We start from the raw sequence: 26,708 nt of genomic DNA on the forward strand, positions 1-26,708 counted from the left end.
CTTGCAAATTATATACCAATTTGTTAATTCGCCACAATATTTGAGAATTTATTTTGCAAATTGAGTGTATCTTTCTCACCTTTACCATTTTTCAAAACTTTTCGACACTTCTAACTTCAACATTCCCGAGCATTCATAAAACCTTCACGAGCATATTGATAAAGTTGTTGATTCTGACACTTGAGGGCGCCATTCCCAACTCATGAAACAATTAGGGATACTTAACTAAAGTGAAAATCCCAGGTCTTTCAGACACCAGAATTAAATAAACACACAATACAATATGCAAAATATAAGGTATTTACAAACTTTTGTATTTAATTGCAAATACAGTCTTTTTCCAATAATAAATTTTTCTTGAAAAGAACAAAGGATGAAAATGTCATTGTCGAAAAATAACAGCAAAAAAAATAAAAAAAAAGACAATTTCCCCCTTTTCTGTTTGCCACATATACAATATAGAAATTCCAAAAAAAAATCTACCACTGGTTATTAAATATTTAACCAGAACATTTTCAAGATATGAAAATATATGAAATAGTGATAGCTCGCAAAGCAGAGTTACACGTTACCGTGCATACACCTCTGTCTTTTATATTATATACAGTAAGCCACTGTTGGTTCAAACACTATTATCTTGCAATAATGCCAGTTTGGGTAAATAAACTTATCTATGGACCTTTTTTTTTTCTCTAAGAATTCTCATCCAACAAACTTAACAAATTTGGGCTCACAAATGTAAAATAATCAGGCAAAAGTTAGAATACATTTTTGCATACAAAAAAACAAAGCTGTGATTCTTTGCTAAATAAATTACAAACCCACAGAAATGGGACACTAATCTGCATGAATTTTGAATAATCAATGCAGTATATTTTTTAATTAATAAGCTGTACTCACCATAAACAACATAATTTAGTGTATAAAAAAAAGCATTTTTTTTGCCCTGAATAAAGTTCATTGTTTTGTTCTAATTGCTACGACACTGAACATGTCATGTAAGATATTGAATGCCCAAATTAATGTAGAGTTTTGACAAGTTCATTGTCAGAAATTCATTTATATTTGCAAAATATACACAAATGCAGATGAGAACGAAATATCAAACAATAGCCCGAGTTTGAACTGCAGTGTGTTAATGTCATTAAAAATAAATAATCTATGTAATTCGATTTGAATGATTGCAAAATGAAGTAATTTCAGCATCAGATTTGTCCACTTACTGTAAACTTCATATGGAATTAATGATTGCATAGACAACATTATACATGCGCATAATTAAAGAGTCATGAGCAATATTATACATGCGCATAATTAGTATCATGAGCAATGATTCCTCCAGTATCCCACTAAAAAGACAAAATTATGAATGAAGCTTACTTGCACTTTGAAATACAGTATAGAGTGAAACAGTTCTTTGAATAGAATGATTTACATATTTCAAACAAGAATACACCGTTCCCCTTAGCTTTTTCTGCATTAGAATTTATTGCAATGGTTTAATATGTAATTAAATGCTGAATTATTCCTGCAATGCTCATCCTCATTGGCTGCCAAGTAACCATTCTGACTGACGCAATAATCAGGTGTAAATCTGGCTTTGTTTATTGGTTGGCTGTTTTAGCCAAAAAGTGTAAAAATTAAGACAGGCTGCAGTTTCAGTTATCTAAATTATCAGCGTATGTATGAATAAATAAATCAAGCGTCAATCTGGATCGTATCATGATTTCTCTTAATATACTGTAGTCAAAATAAAAAAAAATCCATGCTCTTACAAATTTATTCAGTAATAACCACGCAGGTGATTACTTTCAAAGCTTTAGATTTCCCCGATTTTGAGTGGCAACTCGTTTTGTTTTATTTTGCAAATCAAAATCGGAGCAGATTAAATTTATACAAATTCATTTTTGTACGAGGTAGACAACTTCTACCCCAGACCATTCGTCCCGGTGTTATCGCTATCGCCACACGAGACTCCAGCTTGTCTCTATACAATTTCCCTTCCGCCCACTTAATTTTAATATTCATATGACCTTTGCACTGACATCGATAGCCAATCGCATTCGACCGCGGACGTCACTCTAAATAAACAACTGAATAAATTAATATACCATATTTGGAAGATAGCGGGTAAATTCAACTTTGTTGGTGTGTTCCTTCGGGTTCCGAAGTCGCACGAAACGAGTTCATGTTCCGTTATCTTTCGCAAGTAAAACAGGTCGATATGTATTAAACATGGCATTTGTTTTCTTGTTTTAACCCCCTTATTACGCAAGCTTCCATCGAAGTGGTGTTTTTTTCGACGATTTGTGGCATGTTGCAAAACGAACGAAACATTCCGGCATTCTTAGCGGTGGACAAGGGATCGACTATGTCGTCACATTTATGTCTCGTTTGAAAGAGAATAAACAACCGCTCAGAAAAATATGTTGCTAATATTTAAGTGCGGTGCCTTGAAATCGCCTGCCCGACGTCCAAATTTCAAAAGGATGTTCGATTTGCAATGGCGACCGTTCATTTGTACTAGGCGACGTTACTAATTACTACTAGGGTCGGTGTTTGCATTAAGAATTATAGAACAAAAGATCAGCAAAGCGGTGCTTTTGTCGGCCATTTTGTCAAAGGGAATATTGATAAAATGTTGCAAAACAGAATCGCGAGTTGGGTGAAAAATTGCGCCGGCGGCATTCTCAGCGATGGCGACACCCGAGAAACACAGTGTCACGGTGCATTCGTGCATCAGTACACCGAAGAAATACATACATGTACATATTGTTGCGGGCGACTATTGTAGACTGTGTTCGTGTAGTCTTCGAGTTTGTGGACAGTTAAAGTCGTGTGTGAATTTATTCAAGCCAGGAAAAGCAGGAGGGATAACTTATGGAAATCGTCTTTCCAATTTGATCCAGTGCGACGTTGTGAAAGGAGCGACTCTGTCGTCTCATCTATGTCTAGTTTGTAAGAGAAAGATTGATAGCGTAGAAAAATCCGACAATAATGTAAAACAGTGGCGTGAAATTGTCAGTCATTCTAATATCTCCCAACCTGTGAACGAAAGGGTTAAGCGTGCTGCCTTGAAATCGCCTGCCAAAACTAAAATGGCGCGTGTCACGTGACTTTGTTTACTAAAGATAGCGTGGGCGTTTGATTGACACTCAACTCATTAGTATTCCACCAATCACAGCTACATCTACTTTCTGGATGTGCGCAGTCAAATTGTATAGGAGACAAGCTGGAGTCTCGTGTGGCGATAGCGATAACACCGGGACGAATGGTCTGGGGTAGACAACTTCTAGCGTTGTAACGCTGAGCGAAGACCATTGCATTGATTTTCAGGCTTTTCATTTGAACTGCGCCCTCTACGCGAAAGGGAGCAGAAAATTGAATTTTCTAGAACTCTTCGGCTCGCGAGATAAAAATATCGTCTCTTCCGGGTTCGTAACACACGAACTTGCGAGAACATTCAAGCAACAGCTATTTTTGCCGGTTCTAGAATGTTCACAATGGCTTTAAATACAAGCGCACGTTACACTAACGATCAGATATCATACTCTAAACGAGCAGACAAGCAACTACAAGCGAACATCGAGAGATATACAACAAGTCTACCTAATCATCGAAGAAAATATTTTTACCGACCTACTACATCAACATTACAACGAGATGCCTGCAAAAGCTATTGGTATCGACCTGGGGACAACTTACTCGTGTGTTGGAGTATTTCAACACGGCAAAGTAGAAATCATCGCCAACGACCAAGGTAACAGAACAACACCTAGTTATGTTGCCTTTACTGACACTGAGAGACTTATCGGCGATGCAGCCAAGGGACAGGTTGCCATGAATCCGAAAAACTCGGTCTTCGATGCCAAGCGTCTTATCGGACGGAGATTTGACGACACATCTGTGCAGTCAGACATGAAGCTATGGCCTTTCCAAGTTTACAACGACAGTGGGAAACCCAAAGTGAGAGCCGAGTTCAAAGGCGAAATCAAATCATTTACACCTGAAGAAATCAGCTCTATGGTCCTGACAAAAATGAGAGAGACAGCCGAAGCGTATCTGGGGCAAACGGTCAAAGATGCTGTCATTACTGTACCTGCTTACTTCAACGACTCCCAGAGACAAGCAACCAAAGATGCTGGCTTTATTGCCGGTCTCAACGTTCTACGAATCATCAATGAACCCACAGCAGCTGCTTTGGCATACGGACTGGATAAGAAGTCACAGGGAGAGAAAAATGTACTAATTTTTGACTTGGGTGGTGGTACATTTGACGTCTCTATCCTGACTATTGAAGATGGCATATTTGAAGTGAAATCAACTGCTGGTGATACTCATCTTGGTGGGGAAGATTTCGATAGTAGACTGGTGAACCACCTGGTTCAAGAATTTAAAAGAAAGAACAAGAAAGACATCACAGGAAATGCACGTTCATTAAGAAGACTGAGAACTGCAGCAGAGAGAGCTAAAAGAACCTTATCCAACAGTACACAAGCATCCATTGAGATAGATTCACTGTTTGAAGGTATTGACTTTTATACTAGTATCACACGTGCTAGATTTGAAGAGCTTTGCTCTGATCTATTTCGTGCAACGTTAAATCCAGTGGAGAAAGCATTGCTTGATGCCAAACTTGCCAAAAATCAAATCGATGAGATCGTATTAGTTGGTGGATCTACAAGAATTCCAAAAGTGCAACAGTTGCTGCAGAACTTTTTCAATGGGAAAACACTGAACAAATCTATCAATCCTGATGAAGCTGTAGCATATGGTGCTGCAGTACAAGCTGCAATCTTATCTGGTGACCAATCTGATGAAGTGAAAGATGTACTATTGGTTGATGTTGCTCCGTTATCCCTTGGTATTGAAACTGCTGGTGGCGTGATGACTAACCTGATTGATCGCAACACCCGCATCCCATCAAAAATTTCAAAAACATTTACAACATATGCAGACAACCAACCAGCTGTTACCATTCAGGTCTTTGAAGGAGAACGTGCAATGACAAAAGACAATAATCGTCTGGGATTATTCGAGTTATCTGGGATCCCACCAGCTCCACGTGGTGTTCCCAAGGTTGAAGTGACATTTGATATTGATGCAAATGGCATTTTGAACGTTACTGCCAAAGATGAGAGTACAGGAAAGAGTAACCAGATCACCATAAAAAATGAAAGAGGTCGCTTAAGTAAAGAAGATATTGACAAAATGGTAGCAGATGCAGAGAAATATAAAGCGGAAGACGATGAACAACGAGAAAGAATCAGCGTCAGAAACTCTTTGGAAAGTTATGCCTTCAATGTAAAAGCTGCTGTGGAAAATCCAAATGTGGAAAGTAAATTGAATGCACAAGATAAGGACGCGGTTCTGGGTAAAGTGAAAGAAGTGATGAACTGGTTAGACAATAATTCACTGGCTACCAAAGATGAGCTACAATACAAACTTGAAGAACTTCAAAAATCATGTTCACCTATCATGTCAAAATTACACGCAGGTCAAAATGGAAATGCTGGTGCCTCCGGACAAGGTCCAACTGTTGAAGAAGTTGATTGAATGAATGAAAAAACACATAGACTGAATGGAATTTTTATTTTTCCACACAATTTAATATGTACTGAAATATTTCTTTTTCATAGTTTTCTTTTTTTTTGTAATTGTGAAAAAGATAAATCCCATTATTTACAGATTTACCCCAATACATTTTCGGAGAATTACCATAGATAGGTTGATTGTGCATGTTGTTACACAATAACAGTGAATAGATTCATTCATTTTTTTTATATTTGCTCATATTTGACATTTTTGTGACAAATGTATTTTGGGGGGGGGGCATTAAACAGTTGTTGATAACTTTTTTTGTATATTAATATAGTTGATATATTTTTTTTATTGAAATATATTGAATATTAAATTTGAATAACACATTTAAATCTTGTCTGGTACTTGTCCTTCACTCATTTGCTCGTATTCCCGGAGATTACTCCATCTACCGGTACTTAGTTTTAAAAACACCATGAGGTAGTGTGTGTTTACAGACCAAAAGAAATGTGGGTTTGTAAACCTACACGTTCGAGTGAGTGTTTTAGTCTTGTACCATGCTTTGTCATTAGCTCATGAATAATTCAATGCGTAACTTGACATTGACATGACCTTTCTTTCCCAGAGTCGTCCAATCCAATAGCTCAGTCATTTAAGGCTCTGCTGTGAGTTAGAATAGCTTCCAACTTTTTCAATAATTGACTAAGAAGTCTTTTCTTGTCCACTTTAAATGTTTCACCTTGGTTAGGACTGATTAGCTTTAGGTCTAAATTACAATAGTGGTTTACAATAATATGCCAGTTACCAGTAGCATATGAAAACAAATGTGACTGGTTTTAGCATAAAGAGATGTGTGAATTTACAAAAATAAACCAATGGCCAGAATTATACACGTGACCAAAAGTGGTGCAATATGAGACTAGTCAGCCAATCAGGAGGCTTCTAACATAAACATTAGCACATATTCCAAAACTGGACTTGCATGAAATAAGTGAATCGCTTCCAATCAAGGAAACTGATAATCTTGACATGTGAATCAAATTAAGCTCATTTACATAAGACATATTCGTTTCTTACTACAGTAATACTGTATTTTCTCTATTAGAAGTCTATGCATAATTGCATGAAAGACTATAGAGCGAATATGCTGCCCTCATAGTCCTTTCCCTTGTAGCATGTCCCATATACAGAGACCTATTTACAATACATGGCTACAGAGACTCTATGCTTGAACTTTCAAGCAAAGAGACTCTGAATTGTTCAAGTTACGTAGAGTTTACAAAAGCATCGAGTAACAAAAATTACCATGCACGTAGGTTAAAAAACCATGCCCACATTATATCTCAATGTTTAATTAAAAATTGACCAAAATTTGAGTTACAGGCAACATAGATTTTTTGTTTTGTTTACTGTTTGTTTCCCATAACTCAAATTCCAGTTACTAAATTTGAACGTTAAACAAAACAAAAAATACATATTACCGGTAACTCGAAGTTCAGTCAATAGTTTAAAGTTTGAGTTACTAAATATGGACGTTCAACAAAACAAAAATGTACTGTGGAATACTTTATTTTTGCTGGAATTATATAATTTTCGCTGAAAAGGCTTTTTGGGCATTCTTTATGGAATTTATTTTCACTGATTTTTGATGAGTTGAATGTGAAATATAGGAAAAAAAGTATTTTATTTTCACGGAATCATCCCTTCAGCGAAAATAAATTCCAAGCGAAAATAAAGTATTCTACAGTATATTGCCTGTAACTTAAAGTACTGGTAATTAAACATGAAGTTACAATTTGGGCATGGTTTCTGAAATATTGGTGTGGCCATTTTTGTAGCGCAATGTTTTCATAAATCCATGTCTGTATCTCCAACAATTCAGCATCTCTAAACCAAATAGGGCTTTGATTTAGTTTATTTTATACAAGTATGCCTTTTGTATTAATAGCGCCCTCTAGTGGTGTGTTGCTTCGATGATGTACTGTAAATTCATTAATTGTTCATTGGTTCTTAATTTTGTCTTTTTCGTTGATACGTAAAATCCACTAAATTAAATCCAAATGAAACGTAAAACAATAGAACTTATCGTTTCCCTGCCAAGTTTGTGTACATGGAATTTTACATGTACAGGAATGGTTTATTATTAAGTTACCCTTGCAAATTATATACCAATTTGTTAATTCGCCACAATATTTGAGAATTTATTTTCTAAATTGAGTGTATCTTTCTCACCTTTACCATTTTTCAAAACTTTTCGACACTTCTAACTTCAACATTCCCGAGCATTCATAAAACCTTCACGAGCATATTGATAAAGTTGTTGATTCTGACACTTGAGGGCGCCATTCCCAACTCATGAAACAATTAGGGATACTTAACTAAAGCGACAATCTCAGGTCTTTCAGACACCAGAATTAAATAAACACACGATACAATATGCAAAATATAAGGTATTTACAAATTTTTGTATTGCAAATAGAGTCTTTTTCCAATAATAAATTTTTCTTGAAAAGAACAAAGGATGAAAATGTCATTGTCAAAAAATAACAGCAAAAAAACAAAAAAAAGACAATTTCCCCCTTTTCTGTTTGCCACATATACAATATAAAAATTCCAAAAAAAATCTACCTCTGGTTATTAAATATTTAACCAGAACATTTTCAAGATATGAAAATATATGAAATAGTGATAGCTCGCAAAGTTACACGTTACCGTGCATACACCTCTGTCTTTTATATTATATACTAGTACAGTAAGCCACTGTTGGTTCAAACACTATTATCTTGCAATAGTGCCAGTTTGGGTAAATAAACTTATCTATGGACCTATTTTGTTTTTCTCTAAGAATTCTCATCCTACAAACTTAACAAATTTGGGCTCGCAAATGTAAAATAATCAGGCAAAAGTTATAATACATCTTTACATACAAAAAAACAAAGCTGTGATTCTTTGCTAAAGAAATTACAAACCCACAGAAATGGGAAACTAATCTGCATGAATTTTGAATAATCAATGCAGTATATTTTTTAATTAATAAAGCTGTACTCATCATAAACAACATAATTTAGTGTATAAAAAAAGCATTTTTTTTGTCCTGAATAAAGTTCATTGTCTTGTCCTAATTGCTACGACACTGAACATGTCATGTAAGATATTGAATGCCCAAATTAATGTAGAGTTTTGACAAGTTGATGGTCAGAAATTCATTTATATTTGCAAAATATACACAAATGCAGATGAAAACGAAATATCAAACAATAGCCCGAGTTTGAACTGCAGTGCGCTGTCATTAAAAATAAATAATCTATGTAATTCGATTTGAATGATTGCAAAATGAAGTAATTGCGGCATCAGATTTGTCCACTTACTGTAAACTTCATATGGAATCAATGATTGCATAAACAACATTATACATGCGCATAATCAAAGAGTCATGAGCAATAATATAAATGCGCATAATTAGTATCATGAGCAATGATTCGTCCAGTATCCCACTTTGAAATACAGTATAGAGTGAAACAGTTCTTTGAACAGACTGATTTACATATTTCAAACAAGAATACATCGTTCTTCTTAGCTTTTTCTGCATTAGAATTTATTGCAATGGTTTAATATGTAATTAAATGCTTAATTATTCCTGCAACACTCTTCCTCATTGGCTGCCAAGTAACCATTCTGACTGACGCAATAATCAGGTGTAAATCTGGCTTTGTTTATTGGTTGGCTGTTTTAGCCAAAAAGTGTAAAAATTAAGACAGGCTGCAGTTTCAGTTATCTAAATTATCAGCGTATGTATGAATAAATAAATCAAGCGTCAATCTGGATCGTATCATGATTTCTCTTAATATAGTCAAAATAAAAAAAAAATCCATGCTCTTACAAATTTATTCAGTAATAACCACGCAGGTGAATATTTTCAAAGCTTTAGATTTCCCCGATTTTGAGTGGCAACTCGTTTTGTTTTATTTTGCAAATCAAAATCGGAGCAGATTAAATTTATACAAATTCATTTTTGTACGAGGTAGACAACTTCTAGCGTTGTAACGCTGAGTTCAGACCATTGCATTGATTTTCAGGCTTTTCATTTGAACTGCGCCCTCTACGCGAAAGGGAGCGGAAAATTGAATTTTCTAGAACTCTCGCGAGTTTTCGGCACGCGAGATAAAAATATCGTCTCTTCCGGGTTCGTAACACACGAACTTGCGAGAACATTCTAGCAACAGCTATTTTTGCCGGTTCTAGAAAGTTCACAATGGCTTTAAATACAAGCGCACGTTACACTAACGATCAGATATCATACTCTAAACGAGCAGACAAGCAACTACAAGCAAACATCGAGAGATATACAACAAGTCTACCTAATCATCGAAGAAAATATTTTTACCGACCCACTACATCAACATTACAACGAGATGCCTGCAAAAGCTATTGGTATCGACCTGGGGACAACTTACTCGTGTGTTGGAGTATTCCAACACGGCAAAGTAGAAATCATCGCCAACGACCAAGGTAACAGAACAACACCTAGTTATGTTGCCTTTACTGACACTGAGAGACTTATCGGCGATGCAGCCAAGGGACAGGTTGCCATGAATCCGAAAAACTCAGTCTTCGATGCTAAGCGTCTTATCGGACGAAGATTTGACGACACATCTGTGCAGTCAGACATGAAGCTGTGGCCTTTTCAAGTTTACAACGACAGTGGGAAACCCAAAGTGAGAGCCGAGTTTAAAGGCGAAATCAAATCATTTACACCTGAAGAAATCAGCTCTATGGTCCTGACAAAAATGAGAGAGACAGCTGAAGCGTATCTGGGGCAAACGGTCAAAGATGTGGTCATTACTGTACCTGCTTACTTCAATGACTCCCAGAGACAAGCAACCAAAGATGCTGGCTTTATTGCCGGTCTCAACGTTCTACGAATCATCAATGAACCCACAGCAGCTGCTTTGGCATACGGACTGGATAAGAAGTCACAGGGAGAGAAAAATGTACTGATATTTGACTTGGGTGGTGGTACATTTGACGTCTCTATCCTGACTATTGAAGATGGCATATTTGAAGTGAAATCAACTGCTGGTGATACTCATCTTGGTGGGGAAGATTTCGATAGTAGACTGGTGAACCACCTGGTTCAAGAATTTAAAAGAAAGCACAAGAAAGACATCACAGGAAATGCACGTTCATTAAGAAGACTGAGAACTGCAGCAGAGAGAGCTAAAATAACCTTATCCAACAGTACACAAGCATCCATTGAGGTAGATTCACTGTTTGAAGGTATTGACTTTTATACTAGTATCACACGTGCTAGATTTGAAGAGCTTTGCTCTGATCTATTTCGCGCAACGTTAAATCCAGTGGAAAAAGCATTGCTTGATGCCAAACTTGCCAAAAATCAAATCGATGAGATCGTATTAGTTGGTGGATCTACAAGAATTCCAAAAGTACAGCAGTTGCTGCAGAACTTTTTCAATGGGAAAACATTGAACAAATCTATCAATCCTGATGAAGCTGTAGCATATGGTGCTGCAGTACAAGCTGCAATCTTATCTGGTGACCAATCTGATGAAGTGAAAGATGTACTATTGGTTGATGTTGCTCCGTTATCCCTTGGTATTGAAACTGCTGGTGGCGTGATGACTAACCTGATTGATCGCAACACCCGCATCCCATCAAAAATGTCAAAAACATTTACAACATATGCAGACAATCAACCAGCTGTTACCATTCAGGTCTTTGAAGGAGAACGTGCAATGACAAAAGACAATAATCATCTGGGATTATTCGAGTTATCTGGGATCCCACCAGCTCCACGTGGTGTTCCCAAGATTGAAGTCACATTTGATATTGATGCAAATGGTATTTTGAACGTTACTGCCAAAGATGAGAGTACAGGAAAGAGTAACCAGATCACCATTAAAAATGAAAGAGGTCGCTTAAGTAAAGAAGATATTGACAAAATGGTAGCAGATGCAGAGAAATATAAAGCAGAAGACGATGAACAACGAGAAAGAATCAGCGCCAGAAACTCTTTGGAAAGTTATGCCTTCAATGTAAAAGCTGCTGTGGAAAATCCAAATGTGGAGGGTAAATTGAATGCACAAGATAAGGACACAGTTCTTGGTAAAGTGAAAGAAGTGATGAACTGGGCAGACAGTAATTCACTGGCTACCAAAGAAGAGCTGCAATACAAACTTGAAGAACTTCAAAAATCATGTTCACCTATCATGTCAAAATTACATGCAGGTCAAAGTGGAAATGCTGGTGCCTCCGGACAAGGTCCAACTGTTGAAGAGGTTGACTAAATGTGAAAACGCAAAGACTGAATGAAATGATGATTTGGTTTGTACTGTATCAATTTTAGATTTCATAGACACAACATTATGTTTAATGCATAATTTTAATGTTTTAACTTTCTGTATGTGCTATGTAGCCAACAGCACTAGTTTTAGATATATAACTTTATTACATTTATTAATAAGTGTTGTATATTTACAAAATTGTTACAAGGAATTATTCATTGTATATAAATGTTTAATGAATATTAATAAAATGTTATGCATAGTATATCTTTTGTGTGGTGTTTATAATCATTAAAATCTTTGTTTTTGTGTCAGAAATATATTCAAATTTGGACAGAATAAGTTAACCAATCGGAGATTGTCTTACAATACGTACCTGTTTATATCGCATACTCTTAATTGGTCAACAAAACAACATAATTCAGATATTTTGAGAATGAAAACTATCAAATCACTATCAAAATATTATTAGAATGTCGTTGTTTACCTCAAACAAGTTCTTCGCTCTAATATTAATTTGCTTCTTCTTAATCTCCCCCCCCCCCTCAATTCTTCAATTGCTCTCACCCACCTATCCCAAGACTTCAGCTCAAGTTGTGATCAAAGTTCTCTATACTTGCACAAAAAACACTCCTTTTTTTGTCAACATTTGGGTATCGGTATATATACAAGCTCAGGATGCCGTTACTTGGTCAAAAAATAATCCTGTTCTTGCAAATGTTGAATAAGAAACAATATCTACTTTCCAAATACAATGACAGGCAATACAGTGTTTAGGTTGTTGTGGAAAGTGATAAACCGCCCCAGAGTGTGGATATGCAGATAAAAATGTTTCACATCACTATATTTAAAAACACCTTGATAAGAACTGGATAGGTATGCACCACTTGTACATGTAGTGCTTAACTTTGTTATTTTTACTGGGCTTCCCTGCTCCACTCACTATGTATTAACGATATAAACACTATAATGTTCATGGTTGTAATGGAAAGTATACAAAGTTCCAGAAATGACAAAATGACAGGGTCAGTGTACATAGCAAATAAACCCCCTCGATTTGTTTATCACAAAGATAAGATAGTTAAAGCCTGGTGGTCGTCGTAAATAAACAATGTATTTTACATGCGTTGTATACGTCGATATGAGTCCCATATCGAACAGGAAACGGCGCGACGACTGCCACCCTTTAAATCATAGATAGTAGCAAAGTGTGCCAAATGCATGTCAACATAGAAACACATCAAAGTACGTCTTTTGCAGCTACTAGTGTATGTTACACCTGAACATTTTGAGAAAGTAGCTACAGTGAATCTATTCAATAATGTATTTTAACAATTTTTATGCCATGTTTTTTCTTGCTAACATTTTGGTAAGATAATCTGCACTTTATATGTATTTTTCAATAATATTTGTTGTTAATTTTTTTGATCAAAATTTCTGACAAAAATGTATGCAGGTTTATTTTGTGATGGTGGCAAAGTTTGACTTTGAAATTATAAAAGTTCTTTTATAATACAGCCTTAGAAGATGTCAGAGTAGTACACAGGTTTTACTCCTTGGAGGAGGATCAATATATTCATCACCAAGAATTTCATCTACATCTTCGATAGGAACAGTTTCTTTTCCAGAACTCTTAGCATCTTCCACTAATTCCTGTATATTATACTGCAATGAAGAAAAATAATGGTACCCAACTTTATTCTCAGTGACTTGATAGTTTTGTACTTTTGAATAAAAGAGTTTTATAATTTTATGTATTTTGACTATTTTAAAATTCAAAAAGACAAAGACAAAAGGCACAAAACACAAAAGTATTATATTTTCTTGACATGGACGTCAACAGACTATCACTCATGATAAGCTAAAAAAATAATAATAATAAAAAATAAAATTAAAACTATTCCACCACAGAATGTTTCAATTTTCTCTAGAATGACAGGCCAAAAGTATATTTTTTTGAATTGTTTTTCAGCTATTTCATTTGTTCAACTTACTAGCTTTCTCCTCAAACTAAGTACTTCTCCATGAAGTCTGTCAAAATCATCAGTTTCCTGTTCAAAAACAAAAACAAATGCAGAATTGAAAATAATCAAATTAAACGGTAAGATGAAGAATGGCACAAACATAAAATACAATATTGTATTTACTCTATCAGAAGCACCATGTAAACCAACAATTGTATATGATATGATATATGTTGTATATATATATGATAGATTATTTAAAATATTATCTTTACCATAGACACACCTATGCTTTTTACGTATGCACAAATACAGTGAGGTTAATGTTCAGATTTCTGACAAATGTTCATTGCATTATTGGAGAGAATCTCCCTGGAAATTCACTATAATATAATATATGTCAAATTTTTAAATATTTTCATAATAGTTGGATTATTATCAATAATAATATATGACTTTTTCAATTGTTGTAACTGAACAAAATTCTCAGATAAGAGGGAATAATAGCACCATAGAATCCAATATCAAAATGCTACAACAATTTTGACTCTTGTATCTCAAAAATGTCATGTTTTACCTGATTTGGTGGTATGTTTTACATGATTTAGGGTATATTTTACCTGATTTGGGGGTATATTTTACATGATTTGGTGATATGTTTTACATGATTTGGAGTATATTTTACCTGATTTGGTGGTATGTTTTACATGATTTAGGGTATATTTTACCTGATTTGGTGGTATATTTTACATGATTTGGTGGTATGTTTTACATGATTTGGAGTATATTTTACCTGATTTGGTGGTATGTTTTATATGATTTGGGGTATATTTTACATGATTTGGAGTATATTTTACCTGATTTGGTGGTATGTTTTACATGATTTGGGGTATATTTTGCCTGATTTGGGGGTATATTTCACATGATTTGGTGGTATGTTTTACATGATTTGGAGTATATTTTACCTGATTTGGTGGTATGTTTTACATGATTTAGGGTATATTTTACCTGATTTGGTGGTATATTTTACATGATTTGGTGGTATGTTTTACATGATTTGGAGTATATTTTACCTGATTTGGTGGTATGTTTTATATGATTTGGGGTATATTTTACATGATTTGGAGTATATTTTACCTGATTTGGTGGTATGTTTTACATGATTTGGAGTATATTTTACCTGATTTGGTGGTATGTTTTACATGATTTAGGGTATATTTTACCTGATTTGGTGGTATATTTTACATGATTTGGTGGTATGTTTTACATGATTTGGAGTATATTTTACCTGATTTGGTGGTATGTTTTATATGATTTGGTGGTATATTTTACATGATTTGGAGTATATTTTACATGATTTGGGGTACATATGCTTTACCTGATTTGGGATACATATGTTTCACATGATTTGAGGTATATTTTACCTGATTTGGGGCAAGTTTTATCTGATTTGGGGGTATATTTTACCTGATTTGGGGCAAGTTTTATCTGATTTGGGGGTATATTTTACCTGATTTGGGGCAAGTTTTATCTGATTTGGGGGTATATTTTACCTGATTTGGGGCAAGTTTTATCTGATTTGGGGGTATATTTTACCTGATTTGGGGTACATATGTTTTACCTGATTTGGGTGGGGGGTATGTTTTACCTGATTTGGGGTACATATGTTTTATATGATTTGAGGTATATTTTACCTGATTTGGGGCAGGTTTTACCTGATTTGGGGTACATATGTTTTACCTGATTTGGGTGGGGGGTATGTTTTACCTGATTTGGGGTACATATGTTTTATATGATTTGAGGTATATTTTACCTGATTTGGGGCAGGTTTTACCTGATTTGGGGTACATATGTTTTACCTGATTTGGGTGAGGGTATGCTTTACCTGATTTGGGGTACGTATGTTTTACATGATTTGAGGTATATTTTACCTGATTTGGGGCAAGTTTTACCTGATTTGGGGGTATGTTTTACCTGATTTGGGGCACGTTTCACATGATTTGAGGGTATATTTTACCTGATTTGGGGGTATGTTTTACCTGATTTGGGGGTATGTTTTACCTGATTTGGGGGTATGTTTTACCTGATTTGGGAGTATGTTTTACCTGATTTGGGGGTATGTTTTACCTGATTTGGGGGTATATTTTACCTGATTTGGTGGTATGTTTTACATGATTTAGGGTATATTTTACCTGATTTGGGGCAAGTTTTACCTGATTTGGGGGTATGTTTTACCTGATTTGGGGCACGTTTCACATGATTTGAGGGTATATTTTACCTGATTTGGGGGTATGTTTTACCTGATTTGGGGGTATGTTTTACCTGATTTGGGGGTATGTTTTACCTGATTTGGGGGTATGTTTTACCTGATTTGGGGGTATATTTTACCTGATTTGGGGGTATGTTTTACTTGATTTGGGTGGGGGGTATGTTTTACCTGATTGTCTGTATTTTGTCTGTTATATCTCAGGTCACTTTTACCAGTGACATCATTTCTTGCATGTTCATATTGTGTTCCCCATATTTCAATAACAAATGGTTCATTCTCAAGGTAATATAAATACTGAAAAATAAAATAAAAACAAAATAATCATGAAAGCTCAGAAACAACTCATGTGTGTTCTAATGTTGTATTGCTAGACTTAAACTACACTAAATATCCTGACTTGTCGTTTTTTCATAACAAATAATTGTTCTCATAAATTATCCTAAGACTTGTATATAGACCACATTAAAAATAAAACACTGACCTAGTTTTATCATGCTGAGTAGAAACCACAATAGCTGAGTTCAAACTCAGAGCTTACACAACATATGATTTAAAAGACACGTTGCCCAGTTAGCTACATTAATTGGAAATTGTCTTTTAAGCTATATGAATCATGTGGGTAAGGTTCATTTGCCACAATATAAATTTTACGAGAAAATAACGACAAATAGTGAAAAGTCGATTCACTCACACACCTGTACTACATTGCGTAATAAACGCGTTCAGAACTTCACAGAATATTCCATTTAAAATAGGGACATGGATCCCTTTCAAAATAAGAATTACATGCATAATTGCTGATTCACTAAATGCCTTCGATAATATTAGAACTTCCCCAAAATCTATATCATAAGATGCCTTGTGGGTTTGAATTCAAATTAGGTTCTCATATGATATTCACTATGATCTCAACATTTTATCTTGGGTCAGACTTTATATTGCAGAAAATTAGTGATGGCTTTAATCAAGAGTTAAGATTACCGTAGTCTATTAAGCAAGAAGCATCTTACCAAAAGGGATGAATTAGATTGTATATTGGAAGAAGAGCTGAACAGCAAAAGACACATAGCTGGAGAGATTCAATCGAACCTGCATGTAGGCAAAGAGTGCAGTTTTAAAAACCAAAAATGCATGGAAACTAACCTGTTGGGATACTGATTTATAACACATCATATATTCATACTCATAGTCTGGATTTGATGTACCGTATATACATTGTGTACACATCACTTCTTCTTCTAGGAAAAACTTGTATTTACAAAAACTCTGAGAAATAAATTAATCCATGTCATTATAATAGTATGTAAAGAAGGATCTTCATATATGAACACTAGAGGGCGCAGTTATAAACTAACAGCAATGTGGGTCATATCACAAAATATAAAATGTATGTTAGCTTTATTAGTAGACTGGACCTTTCATCTAACCCCTTTGTAACAACAACACTGTACATTTCAATTCATTCCCAGAGTGAGGTATGGAAATTATGGGAGAAGAGGATTTTTTGACTTGTATTTTTTTGCTATGGATTTTATGATAATAATAATAATAATAATAATAATAATAATAATAATAATAATAATAATAATAATGATGATAATAATGATGATGATAATAATAATAATAATAATAATAATAATAATAATAATAATAATAATAATAATAATAATAATAATATGTCATTGATGTACCTTGTTAAACTGTGCTGGCAAACCTCTTGCAGCAGGAATTTTCAGTTTAAAATAAAGTGGTTTTCCCAACTATAACAAAACACAAATAAAAGTGATCAACTGATTATAAAGAGTAAATATACATGTATTGTCTTTTCCTAATCAGAATCACTCTAACAGAAGAACACATACAATTATATTTATTATATACTGGAACATTAAAATATCTCTGGTTCTCATTTACGAATGTTTTTTTCTTTCTAAAGCATTCCAAAACGCGCTTGTACTCGCACTTGTCTCAAATTCCCCCCATTTTAGCTCAGTATTAAAAAAACAAAACAAAAAAAAAACGCCTCTCCGCCTCATTTTACAATTTTCATGAAACGAGAAACAGAGAATTGTTTTTTCATGGCCATATACTGGAACATTAAAATATGACTTTATAGTTTGACAAAAACATATAAATGTATACATAATTTTTTTTTATAAGTACTAAACATTTTGGAGAAACCAAGGTACTCCAGAAATCAGGCTTTTTAGAGAGGTGGGAAAAACATTGACGCTAAGGTGGAAGAGTATGGTATAAAAAATAATATCAATAAAAATCTGCATTTCCAGAATATTATTTCAAATCTTTACCAGTTGTTTGGGATCATCAACTAGTTCATCTTCATGTATATCGGATCCGTTTGCACCACATGGTATAAATTTTACATTAAGGTAGCCTCTTTCAAATCCCCTGTAATCAGTTATAGGAACAGACTGGTCAGACTCTATGAGGTAAGCTAGGCTCTGTAAATGAACAAGTACAGTGCCGATATGCACTTCTGTGTCAGGTGACTCCCAAAATGGATCTTTCTCCTGGAAAAAAAGATACAGAAGAAATGTTTTAGTTAGAACTGCAAGACTAGATTACTGACACAAGGGTCCAAAATCATGGGCCTCAATTGACAGAATGTACCAAGCTTATCACAGGGTGGACCTATCCCATCAATGGATGTCAGGGTGAACCAATCCCACCAAATGGTGTCAGGAGGAACCAATCCCATCAAATGGTGCCAGGGTGGACCAATCAATCAGTGGGTGTCAGAGTAGACCAATCCCATCAAATGGTGCCAGGGTGGACCAATCCATCAGTGGGTGTCAGAGTAGACCAATCCCACCAAAGGGTGACAGGATGGGCCAATCCCATCAAATGGTGTCAGGGGGAACCAATCCCATCAAATGGTGCCAGGGTGGACCAATCCATCAGTGAGTGTCAGAGTAGACCAATCCATCAGTGGGTGCCAGGGTGGACCAATCCATCAGTGAGTGTCAGAGTAGACCAATCCCATCAAATGGTGCCAGGGTGGACCAATCCATCAGTGAGTGTCAGAGTAGACCAATCCCATCAAATGGTGCCAGGGTGGACCAATCCATCAGTGAGTGTCAGAGTAGACCAATCCATCAGTGGGTGCCAGGGTAGACCAATCCATCAGTGAGTGTCAGAGTAGACCAATCCCATCAAATGGTGCCAGGGTGGACCAATCCATAAGTGAGTGTCGGAGTAGACCAATCCATCAGTGGGTGCCAGGGTGGACCAATCCATCAGTGAGTGTCAGAGTAGACCAATCCCATCAAATGGTGCCAGGGTGGACCAATCCATAGATGAGTGTCGGAGTAGACCAATCCATCAGTGGGTGCCAAGGTGGACCAATCCACCAGTGAGTGTCGGAGTAGACCAATCCATCAGTGGGTGCCAGGGTGGACCAATCCATCAGTGAGTGTCAGAGTAGACCAATCCATCAGTGAGTGTCAGAGTAGACCAATCCATCAGTGAGTGTCAGAGTAGACCAATCCCATCAAATGGTGCCAGGGTGGACCGATCCATCAGTGAGTGTCAGAGTAGACCAATCCCATCAAATGGTGCCAGGGTGGACCAATCCATCAGTGAGTGTCAGAGTAGACCAATCCCATCAAATGGTGTCAGGGTCGACCAATCCATCAAAGGGTGTTTGGGTGAACCAATCCAATCAGAGTGTCAGGGTGACCAAATACCATAAAAGGGTACCAGGGTGGCCCAATCATTAAATGGGTGTTGAAGAAAGATCTCACAACATATTCTATAATGCAGTCACTTACCCTTTCTACATCCCAATCATCATCTCCTTCCATATAGTTCTGATACATCTCTTGCATCATGTACTTTCTGTTTAAAAACTTTTCTCTGTTCCACATGAATTCATTATTATTCTCTGTATTTTTCAACATGACATTGACCTGAATAAAATAATTGAGTAACAACATACTTTATACAAGATGTCATGAAAACATAACCCTGATGTCCTTTTACCGGTATATGCATGAATAATTTGAACTGAATCAACTACATCAATTTATCACATATTGCCCCCCCCCCATGTTCTCCATAGGATATGAACAGTGTGGCAATATTTCCATAGGGCATTGCTTTATTACCATACTGGTCTGACACTGCCACAGTTATTTATTTACACTGTATCCCTGTCTTCAGTTGCATTGTTTATTATTAGTGAGAGGTGGATGGCAATAATGCTTTACAGCATCCTAACCAATAGTTTTGCACATGCCAGACAACAGTGTTTGAATACATGGAATCACAGCAACATGTTATTAGTGTCTCTGTGATTCTTTCACAAGTATCAGCCTCAAACTCAAAATGGTGCAAATTTTATGTCTTCTTGGCTCATGCAGTTGATTGCTACAATACACTGTGTTACCATCATGATGGTTTAGTTTCATTTCTGTTTTAAGGTAGAGATGCAGGTTCGTGGGCAAAAAGTCTTGGCTATAGACTGTTGACATTTTGTAGAATTGTGAATAGTGGAACATACTCAAAAAACGATTTTAAAATATAGATAACAGGTGCAAAATTATCTCTTTTGAATGCTTAACAAGATTTAGCAAGATTTTGTACATAAATAATAAAAAAAAAAACATGGCGAAAAAAAGAAATGACGGGATCTCCATATTATGCACTGTATTTAACTTTTTACAAAACGGTAATACATTTAAATTTGAAACTGTAACAGCCATTTTAATTATGAGCATTAGCAAACTTCTTACTGAGTGAATTGTTATGCAAATTAGTAATTATCTCAGCTTCTTTATAGTGCACATCCCAGAACTTTAAAAAAAATAGCTCCTAGACGCTTTGACCTTTTGTTTTGAAATTTTCACAAATGATTGACAATGTGTTTATCTTCAAAACGCTGTCGGGGCATTGTTTTTAGTTGAATAGTGTTACAGCAATCGTACAGACAACTAGCCTGGATGGTAATTTATGCATAAACTTGAAGTTGAGCTGCTGCCCTACAAAATTGACAACTGGTAGACAGTTTTCAAGACGGCGCTTTCTTCATAGTAAACATATGTACCCATAAACCAATTTTGACAAGAAACAGAAGCATGGTTTAGAAGCTATTTTTTTTTAAATCACTTTTGACCAAAAAAGCACATTTTTGTGCATATTTCAAACTACAGTGTCCATAAAAATAAAATACTAACAAAACTTTAAAATTCATACAATAAGCTTTCCGAAAATATATAGTTTTGTGGACAAGGGAGGTCATCTTGGTTTCCTAATTAACTAATTAAAATACCTGTCAGGTAAACTGAACCTCTACCTTAAATAATGTACACTACAGTGTAACTTTACTTAATACAGCTAATAGTGATAAGGACACATACCATCTGCAGCAAATGAACCAGAAGTGAATTTCTATATTTATATCCACCATCTAATTTGATGATGGTGCTAATGCCAGTGATTGTGATGACAACGATCATCACATACCTGTGTTCTTCTTTTTTTACCTTTATTTTTGTCTAACACGTAGTCTAGTCTAATATAATACTTTTAGGCTCGAGAATTCACCTACTATGCCTGTTCATTCTTATCCTCCAGGCCTCGGTGTTACTCAAACAAACTCCAGGTCTAGTATCTTCCCTTACCTCAGTTCTACCTTGCGCAAGTCCTCTAGCCTGTGGTGAAACAAGGGCTACTTTGAGTCTACATTGTTTGCCTAATTCTTCAGCCATTGCATTACTTTCATTCACCATAGGTAAAATCTGTATAAGGTCCTCTTGCAATAATAAATCATCTGCAAATAGAATAATACAAACATTTGTTAGGCAACCAAATGTGGTTAACAAATGTAGTGTTGTTTACACATAATAAGACACTGTAGAGTAACTCATATCAAATGAATGAGTGAATAAATTCTAAAATAATCCCAAAATGTATTGAACATTATAATTTCCCTGCCAAAATTTTGCACACATTTATGATGTTTTCTATAATTTCTTTGTCAAGTTCTATAATTTCTTTGTTAATTTCTACACTTTTTGTTCCGAATGAACACAATTTTCTATTCGCTATACAGTTTAAATCAGAAGTTAAATTATTGGAAAAATTATGTGTTTGTTTTGTGATAAGTTAATTTTTACACTCAAAAGATTAAATTCAGGTACTTTGTATGTGAAGTTCAACTTACATTTTGACATTCCAGGCCTTGTTTCAATGTGGAAGCCTGAATTCTCTGCAATTTCTGATTGTGCTTGATCATATGTCACTTTTTCTTCTTTCTTTCCTGCTTTCATATTCTTTGCCAAATCCTGAGGATGATGGAACACATAGAGATGATTGGAACCAAACATTACCCTGAAAATAAATGTGAAAAATTTTAATATTTGAGATAAGAAATATTTATGTATTAGAATTTACATTTTCAAATAGTCTGGAAACAGTTTGTCCAATCAGGCAATTTAGTGAATGTATTTTAGTGGTGTTGACCTTCCTCCCAAATCAGAGTTCCACTAACCCATGATAGGTGTGACCTCTTTTTGGTGTTCAACACCCAAATAAAATTTTTAACTCAGGATTACTAATCATGGGTCTGATCAAATCAACCACTACACTACTGTTAATCAGTGTTCATAGTGATAGAGAATAAGTTGTCAGGACACAGGATGAAAATTTCACCTGAAGGACATTACATATACATTTTATCATGCAAATGTGATGTATAAGTACTTGTATTGAAAAATTGAAGAGCTGTTTATCACTGAAACTGGAATGCATAAACCAACCTGTCATTATGATGAAGCTCCGTTTCTGTCGTAAGTTCTTTACCATTAATTAAAACTTTAGCATTCTTACATGGTTTCAACTTGACAACCATTTTTTTGGAAGAAACAGTTGCATGTTCTTTCTGAATGCTAAATAAAATATTATGAGTAAAAAGAAGAAGTCAATACCTTGCATTATGACAATGTTTCTGAGACATTTTCACATCAGATTTTTTTGAATTTAATTCACCAATGCTTTTGAGTTTAGTGTTCCAACACACATGCATTCAACAAATTCAGTTCACAATTATTAAATTTGCAGTAATTTGGAACAGAGATGACTCGCATATATAAGCCTCAAGGTGAATAATCTACCATTCTGATTTCCAATGTTTTCAACTGATTAGCATATTTAAGCGAAAATTATGCAGTCTGTCTGTTTTGATAAGTCCTGACACTCGATAAGTCATGTTTTTTTGCCGGAATCCCGACACCTGCAACTTATCGAAGGGTCACTCTATTCACACCATCTAACATATCACATAATAGCTCATGAAATCACAACTTTGAAACCTGTCGTAGACCAACCTTCATGATGTGAGGAGACGCAACACAATTGTCACATCCTGGAAGGTGGTCTGCATCTGGTACATAACATGACAGTTAGTGAACATTATTTCAAAACTGAGGAAAAGCAAAATTAATCGCATTGCATCTGAAATTTTAGTTTGACTTACCTAAGACCCTTAAGTAAAATTTCAGGAGGTGGACTAGCTTTGCCACTACCAATTTTAGAAACTCCTGTAAAAACAAAATTATTTTTTAATTAATAAATCAATTAGTTATACAAATACACATTTGTATATGCATAGAAGTTGATATTAAATATTCATGCATGGTTAAAAGACACATCAAATATACATACTATTATTTTCTATATTAAAAGTGTAAGCGCTTTCATACCATTTTCTTGTCATTTTTTTATGCATATGATTGACAAATAGAAAATTATTTTTTATGTGGAAGCGAGGACAACAATTACAAAAGACCAATCTGCATCGATTTAAATTATATATTTGTCTCAAATGGTCATGTCATGACATATGACTGAATCTCCCTTTTTAAATTAAATTTAGTCTGCCATTTAGAACCAGAATTTAAAACAAATGCATGTGAATATGTGCAACATGATGTTACTTTATATAAAAAGAATGGGGGCAAGGGGGATAGCTGGTACAGGTTACGGGAAATTTCATTTCACAATTTTACAGGAAATAAAAAGAAAAGTTCCATTTACTGTAAAAAATAAATAAATTTAAAAGCAAATTAATAATTACATTTTTATAATATACTTGATAATTAGTGTTTAAGAATCAAAATTGGAAATTGCGTACAAATAACGACATTTAACATTGAAAATGCTTTATATGCTTACAAAAAATAAGATCTTTGTACAAATTACGGGCGAATAAAATAGCTGATTACATTTTACACCTTGTCCATGTCAACAAATTTACGTTTTTTATTTATTTAAATTACATTACTACGAAAATAAAAACAATTGATTACAGATTACCCCTTGCTGAACCTCTATAAAGTTTAAATCAAGGTCAAGACATGTCAGAGATATTCAATTCTAAAATCAAAATGAGTGCATTAAGGTTCCAGTTTGAACAAAATCCATCAATGTACAGATGATTTCAAAATGGCAAAAATTCTTGATTTTTTATCACAAAAATTTTCAGTATTTGGCCATCTTGAATCGTATTGTAAATTGAATGAACATACACATGTAGAATGTATGTGTGAAGTTCAAATATGAATGTTTAGTGCATAATAAATCACATTTTTCGCTTACGAGGTATGCACTTTTTTAGGGCAAATATATATTGTTAAAGTATTTCATTGATATACTGAATTGCCAACAATGAAAGAACTAATACCTTCTTTGACAATGTGTACCACCATGCCTGTCAGCGCAGCATCTTCATTCAAATTCCAAAAATGCGGAACCACTTTCATCTGTTGTTGTTTATTTTGCTCAGCAAGTAGTTTTTCCTAATTTGAATAAAATAATCATCATTTCTCTAAAATAATAATGTGTATATTGTAATGATGTTTCCTTTAAAGGAAAATTGACAATCCTAGGGATTGCAATAAGATTTGAGTAATGAAGCACCAATTTCACCATTTTACACTATAAAGTTTTTCGTCAATTTGTTTTTATAATTCGATGCACGTATTCATTTTATTATAAATTGTCACATAGCTGAAAAAAAAATTGTTTAAATATAACTACATATTGATGACCAAATCTTACCAAAATATTGTTTCAAACACAATTGCATGGGCAGAGTGACCCTACACAAGGCTGAGTTACCATTTTGTTGAAATCAGTCATGTGGTGTGTGCAGTGGAAAACTATGACACACAATGTATTATACTCTCAAGATGGCAACATATTTGACATGTTGCCCAGGGCTCCAGTAAGTTGTCATATTGTATCGTAATCACTGAAGTTCGCTTGAAAATATTGAATTTCAATAGATGGCACCTTCGGGAGGCCATCGTTTTCACTTGTGAGTGGTTTAATTTCCAACATTCATATAGAACATATATGCTACGCTTTCAGTTTCCACATTTTGACAATAGCTGATGCAAAACAGAAAATGTTTTATTGAAAACAATATCACAGAAAAAAATCTTAATTGTGCTTTTTTTCAAACATTCTGACAAAAAAACTGAAAAAAAGCAACTGTAATGCTCTCTTTTAAAACTATGACAAGAAAAAAATTAATATTTTTGGGGGGTCTAAGTGTTATCTAACAGTGTTGACTTTTTAAATTTGCATTCCCACAGTATACAATATATTCTATGTAGAATATTGATTATTATTGTGACCACCATAACAAAATTGGTTTGGCAAATTACTGAAATAATGGAGTACTGAAGCTAGTCTGCACTGAAGGTGTATTTTTATTGATGTAATCACTCAAGGCCACTTTACTTTCAAATTTGATTTGGGGATCACATCGGTATCCAAAAGTAGGTTTTTCTGCAGATCATACAAAGTGGGATGCAACTTTGACTTCTTACTTAAATTAAATTGTATTTTAACCTCATTGCAACTTTAATCTGCTGATGTTTGCTTAGACTGGCCCAGTTATCCTTTTATGTGATAGTTATGGAACAATTTTTTTAGAATCTCTCGCGTTGATGTGAAATTTCCATAAATGGTCCGTTCTGCCGCACCCTCTATAGTTGTCACCGCGAACAATAAATAAAATGAATTTACTTCAGAATAGACTAGACATGGTAATTTTGTGTTAGATCACGATTTAAAAAAAAATTATAAAATTGTCACGGCTAAGCCAGGCAAAAGTTTCCTTTTAAATTACACTATTTATTCTCAGATATATTAATCACATATCACAGTTTGATTGGGGATAACATTCAAGATTTTTCAGTTACTGTAAAATTTTCGCTTGGAATTAATTTTCGCTGAAGGGATGATTCAGTGAAAATAAAATCCAGATACCCGGTAATATACTTTTTTTCCTATATTTTACATTCAACTTGTCAAAGATCAGTGAAAATACATTCCATACAAAAACATCCAAAAAGTATTTTCAGCGAAAATTAATTCCAGCTAAAATAAAGTATTTTACAGTAACCTTAGAAGCCACCAAGACCACATAGAGAGTGATAGAGCCGCAAGACTTTTTTAGTGTTGTTTTCTCTTGTCTTCACGTCCACTGTTTCCCTGACTTATGTAACCATGGTAACATGAGAGAATGAAACATATTTGCAGGGCAAACAACAGTCTTGAAACTGTCACTCTCTCTTTACTACATCTGGGCGGTTATTTGTGTCT

At 34.7% G+C, this 26,708-nt stretch overlaps 3 protein-coding genes across 3 annotated transcripts in view; 2 read left to right on the forward strand and 1 right to left on the reverse strand.

Annotated features, from left to right (window-relative positions):
* The first annotated feature begins 3,521 nt into the window (after nucleotides 1-3,521).
* On the forward strand, nucleotides 3,522-5,706 carry LOC146740870 (heat shock cognate 71 kDa protein-like). Its single transcript, XM_085501703.1, has one exon. It carries the CDS (start codon nucleotides 3,664-3,666, stop codon nucleotides 5,554-5,556), a length of 1,893 nt encoding a protein of 630 aa, XP_085357829.1. The 5' UTR covers nucleotides 3,522-3,663; the 3' UTR covers nucleotides 5,557-5,706.
* Nucleotides 5,707-9,736: 4,030 nt separating this feature from the next.
* LOC100368475 (heat shock cognate 71 kDa protein-like) lies at nucleotides 9,737-12,108 on the forward strand. The gene has a single exon (XM_002735377.4). It carries the CDS (start codon nucleotides 9,954-9,956, stop codon nucleotides 11,844-11,846), a length of 1,893 nt encoding a protein of 630 aa, XP_002735423.2. The 5' UTR covers nucleotides 9,737-9,953; the 3' UTR covers nucleotides 11,847-12,108.
* A 1,113-nt stretch (nucleotides 12,109-13,221) lies between these two features.
* Nucleotides 13,222-26,708, reverse strand: part of LOC102800477 (kinesin-like protein KIF28) — an 83,021-nt gene continuing 69,534 nt past the window's right edge. The window contains exons 12-23 of the mRNA XM_085501864.1: nucleotides 24,778-24,892; nucleotides 23,572-23,635; nucleotides 22,856-22,984; nucleotides 22,261-22,427; nucleotides 21,719-21,867; nucleotides 19,868-20,005; nucleotides 18,386-18,607; nucleotides 17,768-17,836; nucleotides 17,220-17,342; nucleotides 16,245-16,370; nucleotides 13,838-13,894; nucleotides 13,222-13,508 (exon numbers count right to left, since the gene is read on the reverse strand). Of these exons, the coding sequence (XP_085357990.1) occupies nucleotides 13,374-13,508; nucleotides 13,838-13,894; nucleotides 16,245-16,370; nucleotides 17,220-17,342; nucleotides 17,768-17,836; nucleotides 18,386-18,607; nucleotides 19,868-20,005; nucleotides 21,719-21,867; nucleotides 22,261-22,427; nucleotides 22,856-22,984; nucleotides 23,572-23,635; nucleotides 24,778-24,892 (1,494 nt within the window). The 3' untranslated portion in view covers nucleotides 13,222-13,373. The remainder of the gene's footprint in view (nucleotides 13,509-13,837; nucleotides 13,895-16,244; nucleotides 16,371-17,219; nucleotides 17,343-17,767; nucleotides 17,837-18,385; nucleotides 18,608-19,867; nucleotides 20,006-21,718; nucleotides 21,868-22,260; nucleotides 22,428-22,855; nucleotides 22,985-23,571; nucleotides 23,636-24,777; nucleotides 24,893-26,708) is intronic.

The sequence above is a fragment of the Saccoglossus kowalevskii genome, chromosome 7 (assembly GCF_978046115.1).
Source record: "Saccoglossus kowalevskii chromosome 7, keSacKowa6.1, whole genome shotgun sequence".
NCBI lineage: Eukaryota > Metazoa > Hemichordata > Enteropneusta > Harrimaniidae > Saccoglossus > Saccoglossus kowalevskii.